This window comes from Chionomys nivalis, chromosome 11, assembly GCF_950005125.1.
Source record: "Chionomys nivalis chromosome 11, mChiNiv1.1, whole genome shotgun sequence".
In the NCBI taxonomy this organism is placed as follows: Eukaryota; Metazoa; Chordata; class Mammalia; order Rodentia; family Cricetidae; genus Chionomys; species Chionomys nivalis.
In genome coordinates, this window is record NC_080096.1 from 36,004,874 (window position 1) to 36,022,348 (window position 17,475).

At 37.4% G+C, this 17,475-nt stretch overlaps 1 protein-coding gene and 1 non-coding gene across 2 annotated transcripts in view; both read right to left on the reverse strand.

Annotated features, from left to right (window-relative positions):
• LOC130884337 (selection and upkeep of intraepithelial T-cells protein 2-like) overlaps positions 1-17,475 on the reverse strand; it is a 38,959-nt gene that overhangs the window by 14,231 nt on the left and 7,253 nt on the right. The window contains exons 3-9 of the mRNA XM_057785441.1: positions 16,151-16,498; positions 14,090-14,371; positions 9,719-9,826; positions 7,051-7,085; positions 6,981-7,011; positions 2,432-2,539; positions 210-332 (exon numbers count right to left, since the gene is read on the reverse strand). Coding sequence (XP_057641424.1) covers positions 210-332; positions 2,432-2,539; positions 6,981-7,011; positions 7,051-7,085; positions 9,719-9,826; positions 14,090-14,371; positions 16,151-16,498 — 1,035 coding nt within the window. The remainder of the gene's footprint in view (positions 1-209; positions 333-2,431; positions 2,540-6,980; positions 7,012-7,050; positions 7,086-9,718; positions 9,827-14,089; positions 14,372-16,150; positions 16,499-17,475) is intronic.
• Positions 12,347-12,476, reverse strand: LOC130884532 (small nucleolar RNA SNORA76). Its single transcript, XR_009058058.1, has one exon. It is a non-coding gene; the product is annotated as a small nucleolar RNA SNORA76 (small nucleolar RNA).

A 17,475-nucleotide genomic window follows, 5' to 3' on the forward strand; every position in this document is an offset into this window, starting at 1 on the left:
GCTGGGACAGACATTAATGCATGAGGCACCAACACTCATAGAAGGGAAAACACAGTTGTCCCAAGAAGGAGACTATTGCATATCAGCCTTTCTTTGGGATTTTCTTATAGTTACTAAGACAGAAGGACCAGAAAGGTCACCTTTTAGACATCTGAGCATGAGCCACATCAACTAGATCTTCTGATTGCCACCATTCCCAGGATACTTACCTTCTAACCGGAAGTAAATAAATGAAACGAGCTTGAAGATGAACACTACCATCACACACAGGACGACACTAATATCTTCTAACCACAAAGTGTCCAATTCAAAGTGTGGATCTGAAACTTGAACTGCGAAAAGAGAAAAGGATCAGGACAGCTGCAACCAAGAGGAAGGCTAGATCACAGACTAAAGGCGGCTTTGCTTTTCAGGTTCCTGTTGTTCTATGCCTCACATATGTACAAGAACAGTACAGGAGAAATTTGACATACTTGATTTTGGAGATGAGCATGTTTTTGTTAATCCTGGAAGAGGTTATGAGGAGACAGGCACCCATTTTCCTCAAGCACGTGACTTTTGTCCTTACAAGTCTGTCTGAAGAGCATATGAATTGATTATGTTTTTTATCTGTTTTATTTAGGGCTGAATACCCTCAAGAGTTCTGGCCCATATAGAGTATAATGAAACAGAAAATCCTTAGATGATCATCATCTGTGAAATGGAAGAGATCTCACAATTCTCAAGTATCACATTCCCTAGGGAGCATTCTCTCTCCATCCTCATCTCTCTCTGTCTTCACATTTCAGCTGCTATATATCTTCCCTGACACCCATCTGTACCATTTTCTGTCCAACCAGGAAATCTTCTCAAGACCCACTCATTGACAGTCTAGATCTGTGTGAAGAGGGAAGTTTGCTTTCTCCCCGTCCACCCACAGATACACCCTCCAATATAGGGCACGGAGATTCATCTATTGCATCCTTCTGAAACACTTCAAGTGAGGAAAATTTCCTTGTCCCTCCTCAAGTTTGTGGCTCGTTATGAAAGGAAACTGAAAGAGACAGATTTATATGAGAAAAGAATACCAGATAGATTTCCTCAAAGTTCTATATGATAGAGCATCCTTTAGAATGAAGACCCATGACTCAGGATGAATATCCACTTTTGCAAGCCCGTTTGATAAAGATGAACAGCTATGCACAGATATGATAAGACAGAAGAACAGACCCAACAGGGTGTGCCAGTTTGGGCTGTTTAGGACTTCTCTTTTTTTCTCCCTGATGTAGTATGGATATTTTCCAAGATGAAGTCCTTAAGGCCTACTGCCAAAAGCAGGCAAGAGAATCTTTGCCTGTCCAGCTATGAAAAACAAAGATGTGGAAGGTAGAGCGGGGTTTCCATGTTTGGGAAGGAAGTAACTAGGATCCTGATCCAATTTGGAAAAGAGAATTTCTAGTTTTGGGGCTGCGTTGGAACGAAATGGAAGAAGGAGGTAGAAGAGCAGGGCTTCCATAATGCTATTTGGAGTTTCCATGCCTACCTAAGTCGAGTGGTATTTAATTCTCTGGCTTTAGGAAGGTTCATATTTGATACCATGTTACAGAGTCGTGTGATCACATCCACTCACCTCACTCTCACTCCACATATCCACTCTGAGCTTTCTAATACATTTCCCTCCCAGCTTCTTACCTTCCTTTTATTTCTGACAAACCAATGAGCTTAATGTGTGTTGCCCATGCGCAGGGTGTGTGGTCATACACTGAGGCATAAGCAACCTACCAATGACCACACTTCCCACAAAAACTCTTTCTACCTCAGGATCCATTAGTTGCTAATAGCTTTTCAGCTATAAATGGAGCCCCACATGTTCCTGTTACTTTAATGCTGAAATTTTTAACAGGTTTGATCTTAACAAGTTTAAGACACTGGAGCTAGTAACATGGCTCAGCAGTTAAGATCACTGAAAGCTCACTCAGAGGACATAGTTCAATTTCCAGCAGCCACATGGTGGCTACTAACCATTTGGTGAATCTAATACCATCTTCTGGCTACCATGGGCACTAGGTATGAAGGTAAAATATCCATATACATAAATAAAATTAAAAAAGACAAAAAGTTTAAGAGGCTGAATTATTACCTCCTTTATGCTAAAAGTATAAATCAATAAAAATAATTTATTAGATAATGTTGACTGTTGATTTTTTTCCAGGAAGAAAAATCCACTATGAATTTGAAAGAAATTCTTCCTCTTGGAGCAGAATAACCAGTTGCATCTACTATTAAGTCTATGAAATTTAGAGCTCTGGAATCATATACTGTGCCATGTGTTCTCATGACCTATTTATTAACCCTGTAATTCAAGCAACAATTACTCTTCTTTTGTTAAATGTTTTAATGAGCAGTTGGAAGAAGACTCTTACAGGATGGCACCAACCTCTTGCTTTCATACCTCTTTGTATTAGATTCAAAATGAGCATGGTTCCTATGATTGTAGATATGGAAGTGATGAACACCACTAAGCCCTTTAGCCAATGAGAAAATCTCCCAGAGCAGAAACCTAAAGAAAAAACCATAATGTTATTATCACTTGACATTTGATAGAGGCACACTACATTGGAAAAAATGCATCACAAAAGCATGAACTATTGTGTCTCTGTGTGTATTATTTTAAAGTAGCATTTTAAATTTTTTTAATTTTTTGAAATTATAATATAATTACATCATTTTCACTTCCCTTTCTAGATGGACCATTTCCAAGGCAATGTGGAAGTCAGCAGAAAATGGAATGTCAGGATACAGGTGTAAGGATGAGTTTTCAATGCTTTCTCTTTGTATTCATAGAAGATGGGAAGATTTAGAAGGTAAGAGGACAGGAGTAAAAGAGACAGTGGTTTTTAAGGGGGGCAGATTTGGGATTGAGACTAGGCAGGCCCTGAGTAAACTCGCTCCCCTATACTCTATCTCACTTCTCATCAGCTGGTATCATTAAGGGAGCAAGAGAAAGAGTTATGTCTTCCTCATTGTCAATTTTTATGGGTTTGAAAGAGGCTGAAAGGAGGATGGGTCTGAAGACTTCTTAACTGTCTAAGAGACCCCAATTTCTATAATGTGAGAACTCACTACCATATGTAGTTTTCATTCTTCTACCAGAGAGGTATAGTCTCTGTGGTTTGAATGAGAATGACCCCCATATAGGCTCACATACATTGGTCCTCAATTGTTGAAATTTTCTGGAAGAATTAAGAGTTGTGGTCTTGTTGAGAAGGTGTGTCACGGGGGGAAGACTTTGAGGTTGTAAAAGATTTCTTCCATTCTGATTTCCATTCTCCTTTTCTCTCTGCCTCTCTCCCTCTCCACCACTTATTGACAAAGAAAGACGTAAAAATCTTGGATAGGGCCACTAAGAAAACTGATGAGAAAACTGATCTCTACAGGGTGCTATCTAGCATAAAGTTGTGAATTTGTAGCTTTCAGATGAGTGTGCCCTCCCTATGTGCCACCAAACAGAGACTGAAAATGGCAGTTGTTTCAGCCAGATTGAGGCTTCAGAAGGACAGCCAGACACCTAAAAGAGGAAATGCAGATACTTCAGAGAAACGAACAAATATTCATTTCCCAAATCTTTAGGTGATTGATACGTTGCATTCCTTGGAGGAGATTTAGAGGATCTGAATGTGCCCTTAAGAGAAAAAATTATGCCAAAAAATAAACATGAGTTTAATAATTACAATTTTATTGACACATGTTCTTCACATTTAGTGATGAATTTCTTTGAGATAATTTCTTTATGATATATTATAATCATTGGACGTATTGTTCTTCTCACAAATCTTTTGTCTTCCCCTCAATTTAGGATCCCTCCCCCAGACAATCTTGTTTTTACATTCATCTCACATACATTTAAAATGTTTCTAGTACTACATAAACTCTACAATCCACAAATGAGGAAAATGGTGATATTTGTGTTTCTGAATTATAAGTTAAAATTCACTTTATACCCTACTAATGATATTTCTGTTCTTTACGGCAGAAAAAACTCCAACTTGCAATCTCACATCCTTCCCAGTATGAATGATGAGTCATGAAAATTGTTTCCCAGGAGTTCTTTGCTTGTCTCACAAGGAACTTCCACTGACAATATCTTCTCCCTAGAATTTGTTTACTGATTTTGTAAGCAATAATGAGGATGAGAGTCATGAGATTTGTAAGTTAAATGAGCTTCCTGATCCTTTTGAGTTTCCTTAGTTTCATAAGTGTTATGAGTCTTCATTCACTCTCTAGGAAGAAATACTTCTAGTTAAAGAAAGAGCTATACAGCATTCTACCTCTTCATCCATCTCTATCTTCCTTGATTCACTCTTGTGACATTTTCTGAACTTTGAAGGAAGTTGTGTAATTGTTTATTATTTTTCATTATGGCTGAAATTTGAGTCACTAAGTTATACATAAAATCATTTGGTTCTCAGGAACTTGGCCAGTTATGAGTCTCCACAGAGACTTCAAAAGAGAAATTTCCCTCTACATTCTAATAGCTGAAGTACTTTATAGGTAGAAACACTCGTGTTTAAAATACAATTTGATGGACACTTCACAACTCTTTATCAAAACATTATTAGTATGCATAGTGTCATCTGGTACTATAAAAGTCATCCGTCACAAAGGGCGTTTCTATCTCTGTCCTATCCTGATTTTTATGCTCTATAGCTACAGGGTGCAATGTCTTTAGCAATAGGCACTAACATATATTTGGGCACAATAAACAACAATAGAAAAAGTCTTTTGTGGTTTGCAAAACGTTAGTACTTCATTGATTTCAGTGACTTTCTAAAGAGTTAGTTTTCCTATAAAATGAGAATTTCATGTATCATCATTTTGGCTCCCAGCAGTATCTTTTTTGTAGGGGCTTGGAAAAACAAAGAAACAAACAACAACAATGACAACAAAAACCTCCTTAACTTTTGTTTTAATAGATGCTTTTCCAAATCATTAGGACTCTTGTAAGTTAGCCTTCCCCAGTGAAATCTCTGTTACAGAGGGGACACAAAGCCAATATCAAGCAAGAGTCAATTGCTTTTGGAGAGCTAAAGAACACTAATAAAGAACAGGAGTTGGGATGAAATACTGCATGAAAAGATTCCATCATTTGTATCGATTATTTCATTACAGAAAGCAATGTTGGTGCAAGTGCATATACAGGAGGGACAACCCATCAGGCCTCTATAATTCCAGTCATATTCCAGAAGCCATCTGTCCCCACATCCTGGGGTGCTGTTTTTGCAGGAATCCTGTGGATCTTTCTACCTTTGATGGTTCACAGTCTGTGCCATTTTATGACACTCATCATGGTTCAGATTTAAGGAGGAACAGAGTGGGATGCAGCCTGCTGTGCTTACTGCTGGAGCTTGCTCCCTGGCTCTGACTAGTTCTTACCCGACACCATAGCCCTGTTTTGTCATCAGCCATATCTGGTTACTGAAAGATCACAGATGAAAATATTCACTTGTGGTTTACTTATTTGCATGGGAGAAGCATACACCATGTATTCTGGTGGAGGATGCTTACCCATCTCTATGACAAGCTTAATAATTTTCCTATGCTGTTTTATGATCTGTGTCTTCAATGAACTGTTCCTCAGGCTTTAAATCTTTCTAAAAGCTCACTGGTATATAGAATGTGATATTTTGTGACAATCTCCCCTACCATTCCATTTGTCACATTTGTCTTTGAGTGAATATAGCTGATTCTTTAGTCTATAATTTCCTCTGTTTATCCATATCTTCATTTCATGAGCCATTTAACAACCCAATTTAAATTATTCAAATCTGTCAAAGCTTCTTTTACCGCACAAAAATCATATCCCACCATGGGGATCAGTAAAGCTATTGAAGATACCAGGTGATGAGTTAACGTTTTCATTGTGTTTTCTGCAAACAATTTCTAATCCACCTGGTATCCTGGGCACTGACATGTATATCTCCTGTATACTAAATTGCTTTGCTAATGCTTAGTCTTCTTCTATTGTCTTCCAATCCTTGCTACTTGTGGGAATCTTAGCTTGAGACACTTAAGAGTTCCCAGTGTCTCCTGTGAGTCAGTCCCTCCATAGTGATGTGCTTGTATTATTATCTCAGGTTATGCAGGATGGATAGTTATATTACTATTTCTCTAGTACTGTGATACCAAAATTGGTCCCATCTGCTCTTGTATCTCACAGCATCACAACTCAGGTTCTGAGAAACTCATTTTTTTTTAAAAAAAAGTCTTTCCAATTTTAGCCATTCAGATTTTAGCTGATCATAATTTCATTGTCTTCCTTTCCTGATTATGAAAAACATGATTAATGTGAATATTCCTTCACTGTTATTATTTTCCTCCTTATAATTTGATTTTTACAGTGGCTTCTAAACTTTTTATTACAAGGAAGAGCTACTTAGCAAAGATCTGCTTTGTTCCCTCCTTTCAACTGTTAAAATTGCACATTTATCTTCTCATTCTCCCCCACTTTTGTTTTTCTTTTGCTGTCTAATTTGAGACTAGTGTCAAGGACAGCAACATCCTAATGACATTTTATATAATGATCCCAGACTCATGAGAGAAAATTCACTTGAGGCAGACAGAAGAGGCTCAGTTTCATGTCTTACCACTCACAGCGGAGGCACTTGGCTGCTGACAGAGCTCTCTTATGAACATAGTATGATCTCCTTTCAGAGACTGCAGTACACAGTCTACAAGGCAATTGAGATGCATCTCCATAATCACATGAAGCAGACCCCATTCACCAATGAGGAATTCCACCTGCTACCATGTAAAGAGAGATGTCCATACCAAGAACATTCTTCCCAAAAGATGCTCTACTCTCAGATATCTCAGTCTGTCTTTCATGATTTGTTATTTACCACAGTGAGCATGCAACTGTCACAACAGAAATGAAGCTCATCATCCAATATTACATGACAAAAGGTATTGATATTGAGATTAGCCTGGACAAGTTGCCTTACCCTCAGATCGGTCACGCTCAGATTGATCAGCCTTAAGTTTCACACTGGAATTGCAAGTCTCCTCCCCAACATTTCTTGTGTAGACAAAAATCGAAAGTGTATCTTCTTCAACAGGGTACTCATGACAGAATTAAGATTCCACATAAGGAGTTTACTTGGGATTACTTGCAAGATCATGGGTAAGCAGTTATTTACTCGAGTCTGGATAACTCAAAGATGGTTAACTCTTGCACTGCATGTTTTCCTCCAGCAGAGTTAAGGACATACACTAGTTACATCTTTAGAGCTCCATGGTCAACTGGGATGTCAATCAACATAGGTAAAATGTATTTCAATTTTCTTAAAGTAAAGGAAGCATGAGCTCTTGTAAACAGTATTTTGAGAAACTCCATTAGCAAAGGCCAAGAATGTTGGACCAAAAAGAGGATAAGGTCCTATGTAGAATGGGACCAAAGAGTTTAGGACTTCCTGGGAATTCTGGTTTGTAAAGCAACAAGTAGATAGCTTTAGTTATTTCCACTATTTGTGAACAATTAATGAATAATGTAGAAGAAGGCTGTGTGTGTGAGTGAGTGTGTATGAGAGAGTTGTGTGGAAGAGCTGCTGCTATATGGAAGAGCTGTGCCCAGGAATTTGGAAAGGGCTGTGTGGTAAGAGAGTCATGTAAATGAAGTGTATAGCTGTTGCTGTGGGGAGAATTTGTAACTGTGTGGAGGCAAGGAGGATGAAGCTGTATAGCAGAGATGTAGAAGAGAAATGTATGTTCAGCCAATTAAAAATAGATATACTGTGTGCAGTGATGTATGGCCATGTAGGAGAAAATTGTATATACGTAAAGAAATGTAATTGTTTAGAGAGATTTTCAAGAAAAGGAGTTATTTAAGATGATGTAAAAGAGAAGGTTACCATCAGGAAAGTGTGTGCTTGTTCCTTTTTGTAGATTACTGGCAGAAATCATGTGTGTCCCCTCTGATAGAAAAGTCTAGCAACCCTCAGATAAGATCATGATGGAGAAATCTACAGAGACAGCTGAACCAAACTTGGAGGAACTCACAAACTCTAGACTGTTAGCTGTGGAGCCTCCATGGGATCAAACTAGGCCCTCCATGTGTGTGGGACAGTGGTGAAGCCTGGACTATCTATGTGGTACCTAGCAGTAGGTGCAGGATCTATTTCGGGTACATGAGCTTGCCTGTTAGAGCCCATTTCCTATGGTGGGATGCCATGCTCAGCCTTAATGCAGGGGGAAGGGCTTGGTCCTGCCCCAACTTAATGTACCAGACTTGATTGTCTTCCCATGGGAGACCTTACTTATTGGGAGGAGTGGATGGGGTTTGGGCTGGGGGAAAGGTGGGGGAGTGGGAGGAGAGATGGGAAGAGAACTATTGATTGAAGGTAAAATGAAATAAATAAATAAATAAATAAATAAATAAATAAATTTTTCCTAAGACCTCCCCAGTCTGAGGCCTTCTCTTTGTCACAGTGGAGCAGACCTTGGAATTAGCCTCCCACAGTTTATGTCAACTTGAGTCCAGATAATTCAAATATTTAGTACTGAACATTTTACACTAGCATGGGTGATAACATATACTAACTACACCTTTACAGATCCATGGTCAACTTGGATGTCAACAAATGTAGGGAAAAATGTATCAACTTGATAAAAGTAAAAGCAACAGCTTTTGTAAACAGTATTGTGGAAAACTTCACTAGTAGAAGCCGAGAATGTAGGACCAAAAAGTGGTTAAGGTCCTATGTAACATGTGTCTAAAGAGTTTAGGACTTCCTGGGAAGGCTGGTTTGTGAAGCAACAAACAGATAGCTTTAGTTACGTCCCCTATTTCCACTTTTGTTCCACAGCACTCAAATCTCCTTACTATGTATGAGATGTTGCTAAGCAGAATAAGTAGACATGGAAGGCTATCAGCAATAAGGGTATTATACTCAGAAGTCAAATCCAAACACTTGATGCCACGTTTAAGCCCTGATTTCATGTAAAGAGAGACGTCCACACCAAAAACAGCCTTCCCAAAGAATGCTCTTCTCTCAGAAATCTCAGTCTCTATGTCATGATTTATAATTCACCACAGTGAGCATGCAAATATTGCTACTGAAATGAAGTTCATCATCCTACATCATGTGGGAAAAGGTATTGACGTTGAGATTGGTCTGGGCAAGATAACTCACCCTCAGGTTGATCAGCCTTAAGTTTTATACCTGACTTGCAAGTTTATTCCCCAGTTTCTCCTTTGTAGACAAAAATCAAAAGTTTATTCTCTTCAACAGGACACTTATGACAGAATTAAGATTCCACATAAGGGATTATGGAACCAATTAGTTTACTTGTTATTATTTGCAAGATCATGGGTAAATAGTTATTTTCTTGAGTCCAGATAACTCAAAAACCGATAACTCTAGTTCTACATGTCTTCCTCCAGCAGAGTTGATGACATACACTAGTTACATCTTTAGAGCTCCGTAGTCAACTGGGATGTCAACATAAGAAATGATATTTCATTTAGCTTACTTTAAAGGCAGCACAAACTTTTGTGAACAGTATTGTGGAAACTCCACTAACAAAGGCAATAATGTTGGACCAAAATGTGGATAAAGTTCTATATATTATGTGACCAAAAGTTTTAGAACCACCCAGGCAAACAGGCTTTGGAAGCAATGAAAATAGCTTTAGCTTCTTCCTCTACTTCCACTTTTGTTCAATGCCACTCAAGCCTACTTACCATGTATAAAATGTTGCTGAACATAGGAAGTCATGAGGAAGACTATCATCAAAATTGTTATTATACCCAGAATTCCTATCCAAACACATTTCCATGCAAACAGTTCACCTGAAACATGAATTCAAGAAAAAACTTAGCAGTGGTGATTTATTTAATGTTTGTTACAATTTAGATTCTTCTACCCTGGAATATTATGGAAGTTTGGAGATGCAGTTATGACAGTTGGGTAAAGAGCAGATCATGAGTAAAAATAAGCCAGGTGTGAGTGAATTTGAGAAAAATGTATGTGGAGGGCAGTCCTCTCATTTCTTCTCATCAACCCTGCCTCATAAGCTTCCTGGGTAAAAAGAAAAAGGGAGAGCTAAATTGACCCCAGTGCTCAGATATTGGCTTCCAAGGAGAAATATAGTGTTGGTACAAATCAATGCTAAAGTCCTCATGTCTTGTTTACCTTGATATGTGCCATGCTCTATTCAGTGTACTCATTGGATTTGGGACTATTGTTTCTGAATATATCTCATGACCTACGTCAGTGAAAATGTACCTTTTCTTATTCATATGAAATATTGCATCTTTCTTCCCAGATATAATTTCTGGGATATATATATATATATATATATATATATATATATAATCTAAAACATGTCATTATGTCTAGCATGGGGGTATTTAGAGATCATCAAGCATTCTCCTTAAGCATTTTTAATGTTTTATTTGTGGAATATTGTGGGATAATGCTCTTGTACACTGTAAAGATTTTTCACTTATATTGGCTTACTAAAATTCTGATTGACCAGTAGTCAGGCAGGAAGTATAGGTGGGGTGACCAGACTAGGAGAATTTTGGGAAAACAAAAGGCAGACATGCAGTCACAAGTCAGAAATAGAGGAAGCAGGTTGAGAATGTCTTTCTGAGAAAAGGTACGTAGCCACATGGCTTGAAATAGGTAAGAATTATGGATTATTTTAAGTTGTAAAAGCTAGTTAACAATAAGCCTGAGCTTATTATATGCCAAACAGTTTATAATTAATATAAGCTTCTGTGTGTTTATTTTGGACTGAAAGGCTGTGGTACTTGATGGGACAGAAACTTCCATTTACAGTGGAATAAACGTGTATTGAGTTGTTACTTTTGTGAATGTAATTCCCAGGATTAGTTCCTATCCAAATAAACTATCATGCCTTTTACACCAGTTGGGTCCAAATTGAACTTCGCCGGCTTGCCGGTCACTCAGTAACAAATTCCTGCATGATTAAATTTGATTATGATCTTTCCTTTATCATCAAACTCAATTTTTTTATGTTCTGTAAATGGAACAATGGTTAAACATTTTCTTTTTCCTAACAGTATAACACAGAGTCCAAAGTTTGTGCTTATTTCAATTACTTTAAAACATACTGTTTAGAGTTCATCAATAATTAAAGAACATATAAGATCATAAAACATACATTTTGTTACTCAATGAAGGTGCAATACATTAACAAATATTTCCATTTTATTTTACATCATTTATATACACATTTATATGTGATATATATGTGTATATATATGCATATATATATATATATATATATATATATATATATATATATATATATATATAATGTTGTAGGAAATCCTACAGTCAGTAGCCTTTATGTTACCCGCCCACTTGGAGTGACCTCTTATACTATTTATGGCAATGTAAAGCACGCATTTAAGCCTCTTTCCCGGCTGCAGGATTTGGTTGCAGTTCTCCATTCCAGCAGAGGATATTGATTTGGGAGTCTATTCCTAAATAAATAACTCTGTATTAGTCTCAATTCTGAGCTAGTGTGGGATTTCCTTTAAGCGTCCACCTTCATATATACATATACATAAACATATGTGCATACACATATGATCTATAAAATTGGTGGCTTTAGTTCTTTTAAGGACCTCTTCTAGAAAGAATGTCTAATTTCATGGATAGATACCAACACTGATACATGCTTGCTATACATCTTTTTGATTTTATTTAATTCCTTTAAAGTATCACATTTTATTTGTTTAATTGTAAGGTGGCACCCAATATCTGAAGCAGTTGGGTGGGTTGGTGTATAAAATCACCACGGGATTTTTCTGGAAAGGATACAGATATAGAGAAATAATATAATAATACAGCTGCACAATACTTAAAATGGTACTAATAAGAAAAGAAGCAAGGTCAAATTTGTGAGGAAACATGAACCCCAGGTGCATAGAGGCAGGCAGGTCATATGCTTCAGGTTGGCCATCTAGGTAATACTTATGAGGAAGTGAGATTTGAATATGAACTTGAAGGAGATAACGAAAGTTATTTGAGTTTGCATTATTCTGGAAGAAGAAGCAACTAGAGGAAATATCTAAAGGCAGAGCTCCTCAATATAGATGTGAATAGATGAGGTGAAGAACATTAGGAAGTGATGTCATGAAGGTAACAGGGGCACTGATAACTGAAAAATTGGGGGACATTTAACTATAACTAAAAAGGAAGCAATTTTAGGGTACTTAACACAGACAGTATTTTAAGTAATTCATCCTATCCCTAAAGTCAGGAAATACCATCATAAACTAGAAAAGAAACAGAAGAGCTTCAGGGTACTATTTCTTTCTTTTTTCCTTTTTTCGATCTGTAGCTAGCTGTTGAAAGGACCGCCCGTGATGGGCAGGCGGCCCCAGTTATGGGCTAGCAATGATTTGGGCCGCAGCTTAACCCCCGGCGCCACGTGGAGGAGTCCCGGGGGCTCAAAGGCAGCGCGTTAGGGTACTATTTCTAAATCATAATCTCTAATTCAGGCTTAGATGGCAGTGAAAAGGTGGTGCGAAATGATGAAGAAGGAGATCCTCTTATTAACCTGATTTTTTTGTCTCTCTGACTCACTCTATTCTGATTTACTGATTACTCAGTTTATCTTAAGACCCAGGATTGCAGACAACAATGAGTACCCTAAGAGAGACATACATGGATGTAATCTACATGGAAAGTAGAAAAAGACAAAATCTCCTCAGTAAACTGGGAGCATGGGGACTATGGGAAAGGGATGAAGGGGAGGGGGAGGAATGGAAGGAAGCAGAAAAAAAAATGTATAGTTCGATAAAATCAATTAAAAAAAAAGACCCAGGATTGCAGGTTTACAAAAGTGGACGGTGGCCCCTTTAACTTTCAAGATATGAACATTCTTGGTGTGAAGAATATTCAAGGGAGTGTTAAAAACCTCTCAACTCTAGCTTTTTTCATTCCTATTTGTATAATCTCAGGTTTATATTGCCACAGAGAGAATGTCCTTAGTCATGTGTGTGACCAGAGTAAAATTAAATTGTCCTTCTTTTATCATCAGGTTTTATACCTTTTTAAAAGGATATATGACAAAATCCACATCATTGGGATATCAGCAGTCTAGGACCCTGAGTCAAGTGTCTGTCTTAGGACTCCGGTAACAATGAGACTCTGGTATATTTTAAAAAGAGACCTAACATTATTTCCCTGTATATATGTATGTGATAGAAAATGAAAGTCACATGTGACTTTAATGATTTGGTTCTGAGATAGTGAAAATATGAAATGCTACTGAAAAGCAGTAAATTAAGAAAGTGTGGGAGTGAGCATGAGTTTAGCTCTTAATATACCATCTTATGGTATATTAAACTTTTGGGTTGGCTTATGACTTTTCAGATGAGAGCAGAGGAAAGGGGAGTTATAGCATAGGACGAGTGAGAGTTCTGATGGTCGTGAGATAAAAGGAAGTCAGAAGTGAGTAAGGGCTCAAAAACCAAGCCTTGTAATCTTCAATGTCAATATGGCCGGTAGTTTTGTTGACTTGACACAAATTAGAGTCGTCTGAGTAAAAGAAACCCCAGTTGAAGACCTGCCCTATCTGATCAGCCTGTGACCATGAGTGTGGGGCAATTTCTTGATTGATGACTGAATTGATAGGACCCAGGCCCCTGGGGGTGGGTAGTGCTATCTGTGATGTTGTATAAGAAAGAACACTGAGAATGCCAGGAAGAACAAGTCCATGTGTCCTTTGTGGTCTGTACTTTAGTACCTGCCTCCAAGTACCCACTTTGGGCTCCTGCTCTTGCTTCCCTTGATGCAGCCTAATATGTAGAAACGTAATCCAAATAGACCCGTCCCTCACTGCAACTAGTTCATGATCATGATGTTTTATCACAGTGTCAGAAGAGCAAACTGCAATAGTATTGAATATAAATTGAGAAAATATGCACATCAAAGAGAATAAGAGAGACAATAAACTAGATGACGAGTAAGGCCAAGAGAATGCAAGGCATTGGGAGCCAAGTCAAGGAAGAAGCAATGCACTGTTGTATATGCAACAATGCCTTTTCCTGAAGAACAAATACAGATTTTACCTGATAGGACAATATTTATGCTTTCTTCTTGTTGAGTTAGACGGTTTTGAAGGTAGCAAGTGACATTCCAGTGGGAGCTGGTGTTAATAAAAAGGGCCATTGTCATGTTGAACAATTTGTTTCCATCCCGTGAATGGGATTTTGATGTCTCTGGAATGACTTCTCCTTTGCTGTCTCTCCATTCCATAAGTGGCAGTGGGAACCAACCCCCTGAATGACACTCCAACATCACTCCTTTGATATTCGGGGGATTCAGAAGAATCTGTATGTCTGAGCTTGTGACTGGTTGAACAATAAGAGAGGAAAACAATATTGTTAGGTATCAATGGTAGAGGAAAGGAAAGAAAAATAAAAGCTCTCTTTGGTTTTGATTCCAGTTTCAAAAGATTTATTTATATTCATACTGTCCAGATTTCCATAAAATCTCATGAAAATGGCAAGAGTCAGATAGAAATGCTATAATATGCAGTCAGCCACTGTTCAAACTAAGTCAGCTCAGGAAAGGCCTGTTTCGTTTTTTATTAATTTATTTATAACATATATATATATATATTTGGTTTTTCGAGACAGGGTTTCTCTGTAGCTTTGGTGCCTGTCCCGGAACTAGCTCTTGTAGAGCAGGCTGGCCTCGAACTCCCAGAGATCTGCCTGCCTCTGCCTCCCGAGTGCTGGGATTAGAGGCATGTGCCACCACTGCCCAGCTTAAAGCATATTTTTTAGGTTATTTACTAAGTCGAAGAAATAACTTACATCCTTGAATTATGATGAACAGAAATCAAGATTTTTCACCCTTATAGAATTTATAGTTTAATTTTTTCATTTTTCATAGTCACTAGTTATTTTGAGTCACCATAATAGATTATAAAAATGAATTTCATTATAAATACAATTTTGAAATTCTAGCTGATTCTCTATGTATTTTCATAGTAGCTAATTTATAATTTGTGAACATTTGGGGATAAAGCTATTTGGAGCAAATACTGCATGACACAATGTAGCTCCCATTGCCACTAAAACAAACTAAGGGGTGATGGAGAAGTGGGAAAGATTGTGTAATGTTTAGGCCAAAAGAGAATGTGTGGAAATTTAAAGCAGCATACCAAAATTGCTCTGTCTAGTAAAGTGTCCCTGAAATACAAGAACATTACACATCTTTGCTACCACAGTTGCTGTTTAGCCCATAAAACTACTAAAAATGACAATCAGTAACTTTTTGTCCCAGTAGAACATAAAACACAGAAATGTACTACATGTGTGACTCTGCTCTAGATAGCAGAGGTGTCTCATGACATCCATGAAGATTCATCACCTGGATCCTACATATATGAGCATACACTTATGGATTTGTTTAGTTTACATTAACCCCCCGGCCTTTCCTTTCTTTTATTTTCCATCCAGAATAATTCAAAGTAATAAAAGTAGCATAAATGCTATATAGTTACACACACATAAATATATATATATATACACACACATATATATATCACATATAGTATTGCATCTGAGGATAGGGATTATTGTAGTTAAAATCTTTCTAAAGAGACTTAGAAAAATAAATCGGGTGCTAAGTAGTTAGTGAACCAATCTGGAAAGAAATGAAAATAAGCATTATTAGTAAAAAGATTATTTTTCTCTTTCATTGAACATTTTCATGCAATAGTTTTGATCATGTTTTTCCCTCGACTCCTCCCATACTCACCTAACTTTATAGTAAGAAGCATAATTTAAAAATTCAGTTCATTTGGAAAATTACTGAAGTGTTGTTAGAGATATTTGAAAGGATAATAAAACAACCTAAAAAGATCTGATTATATGTTAGAAATATAGCAATGTATGTAGGCATAATAAGAAAGTACTTACTGATAGAATCAATCTCTGTACTCTAGTAATTTTCATTTTTTGATCTTCCATATCATCCAGTTAAAAAACTAGTTGCAGAGAATTCATCATGCCAATCAATCTATGCAATAAGAATCAAGCATTTATAATTTCTGAACCACTCAACCATATGTAGGCTTTGATTCATATGTACAGAGAAGTCTGAGAGAAATTCATGCCCACCTGTGACCTTGACCTCTGTGATGTGCTCTTCATAGAATTCACCATTTTTGAAGACACAGCGGTATGGTCCATCATCATCAACAGTCACGTTAAAGATCCTGAGGGTCACTTTCCCCTTTCCAATGTCATCTTTCAGCAGTTCAGTCCGCTCCACATACTTGGGGATGGTTTCTCCATGCAGGTCTTTACCATCCCTGTACAGGTGCACAGGCTGTGTATAGCGGTTCCTGAACCAGCGAATCTCCATGTGCTGTGCATCTTGTGGTGGGGACAACTGACAACTGAGTTCAAGGATTCCACCCAATGGAGCCAAGACTGGCCTAGTCAATCCAGTCACTGTGAATCTCTCTGTGAATGAGAATAATTAAAAGATAGGAGTATGAGTTAGTAAAAATATTTACAACTTTTGTTGAAATCATTGACTTTGTTAATCCCTTTTCTCTCTTCTACTCTTTCTCAAACATCCATACATCCTTGAAGTAAGGTCAATTTGTTTATCCTGAAGGCGTTTTAATTACTCATGACTTAATTGATACTAAAGCAGAAACTATTAGTATAAATGGTTAGAGGAGATTTCAAGGAATTACAGGAGATGCTGAACCACTCCAAGACAGGCTGAATTCGAGATGAATCAAGACAAAGTGGAAGACTGGGTCAGAAAATAACACTATGAGTAGGCCATGTCGCATAGTGGAAATTTTGCTGAATTGAAGCTCCAGGGACAGTAGGCAATCTACAGCTGGTATGTTTTGTGATACATGCATAAGGTTTGTTAAGGAATGTGGGTGGTACTGTTTTCACTTTGTGTCAAATCTACCTGCTATATGACACAGATGAGGCAGCTACCATCTCCCTTAGTCTGGTGTGTTCAATAACAGGACTGCATTTTATAATATAGTCTTGATATGACCATGTGCCCTGGTGTTCCCCATCCACTCTGATAACTTAATATGTGTATTTACTTGTATAATTAAACTATTTCTAATTTTGCTCCTCATGATTCATACTGGGTAGGAAATGAGGTAATGATTGTTTACTTGCACAAATGTGTACAGTAATTTTGACTCATCATGTGAACTCAGAATGTAACAAACGCTACGCTGTAAAATGGAGCCACTCATCGCAATACTCAGCTTGATAGCTACTATTCCACATGATGCAGAGTAAAATAGAACAAAAATAGCCTTTATAGCAAATAAAAATGAAAATTATCTCAACATTGTGCCATGAGAATATTGTAAAACAAAATAAGAAAGGCCATCAACAATTATTAAAATAGTTGAAATCTAAAACATTGACAACATAAAATGATCACAAAAGATTAA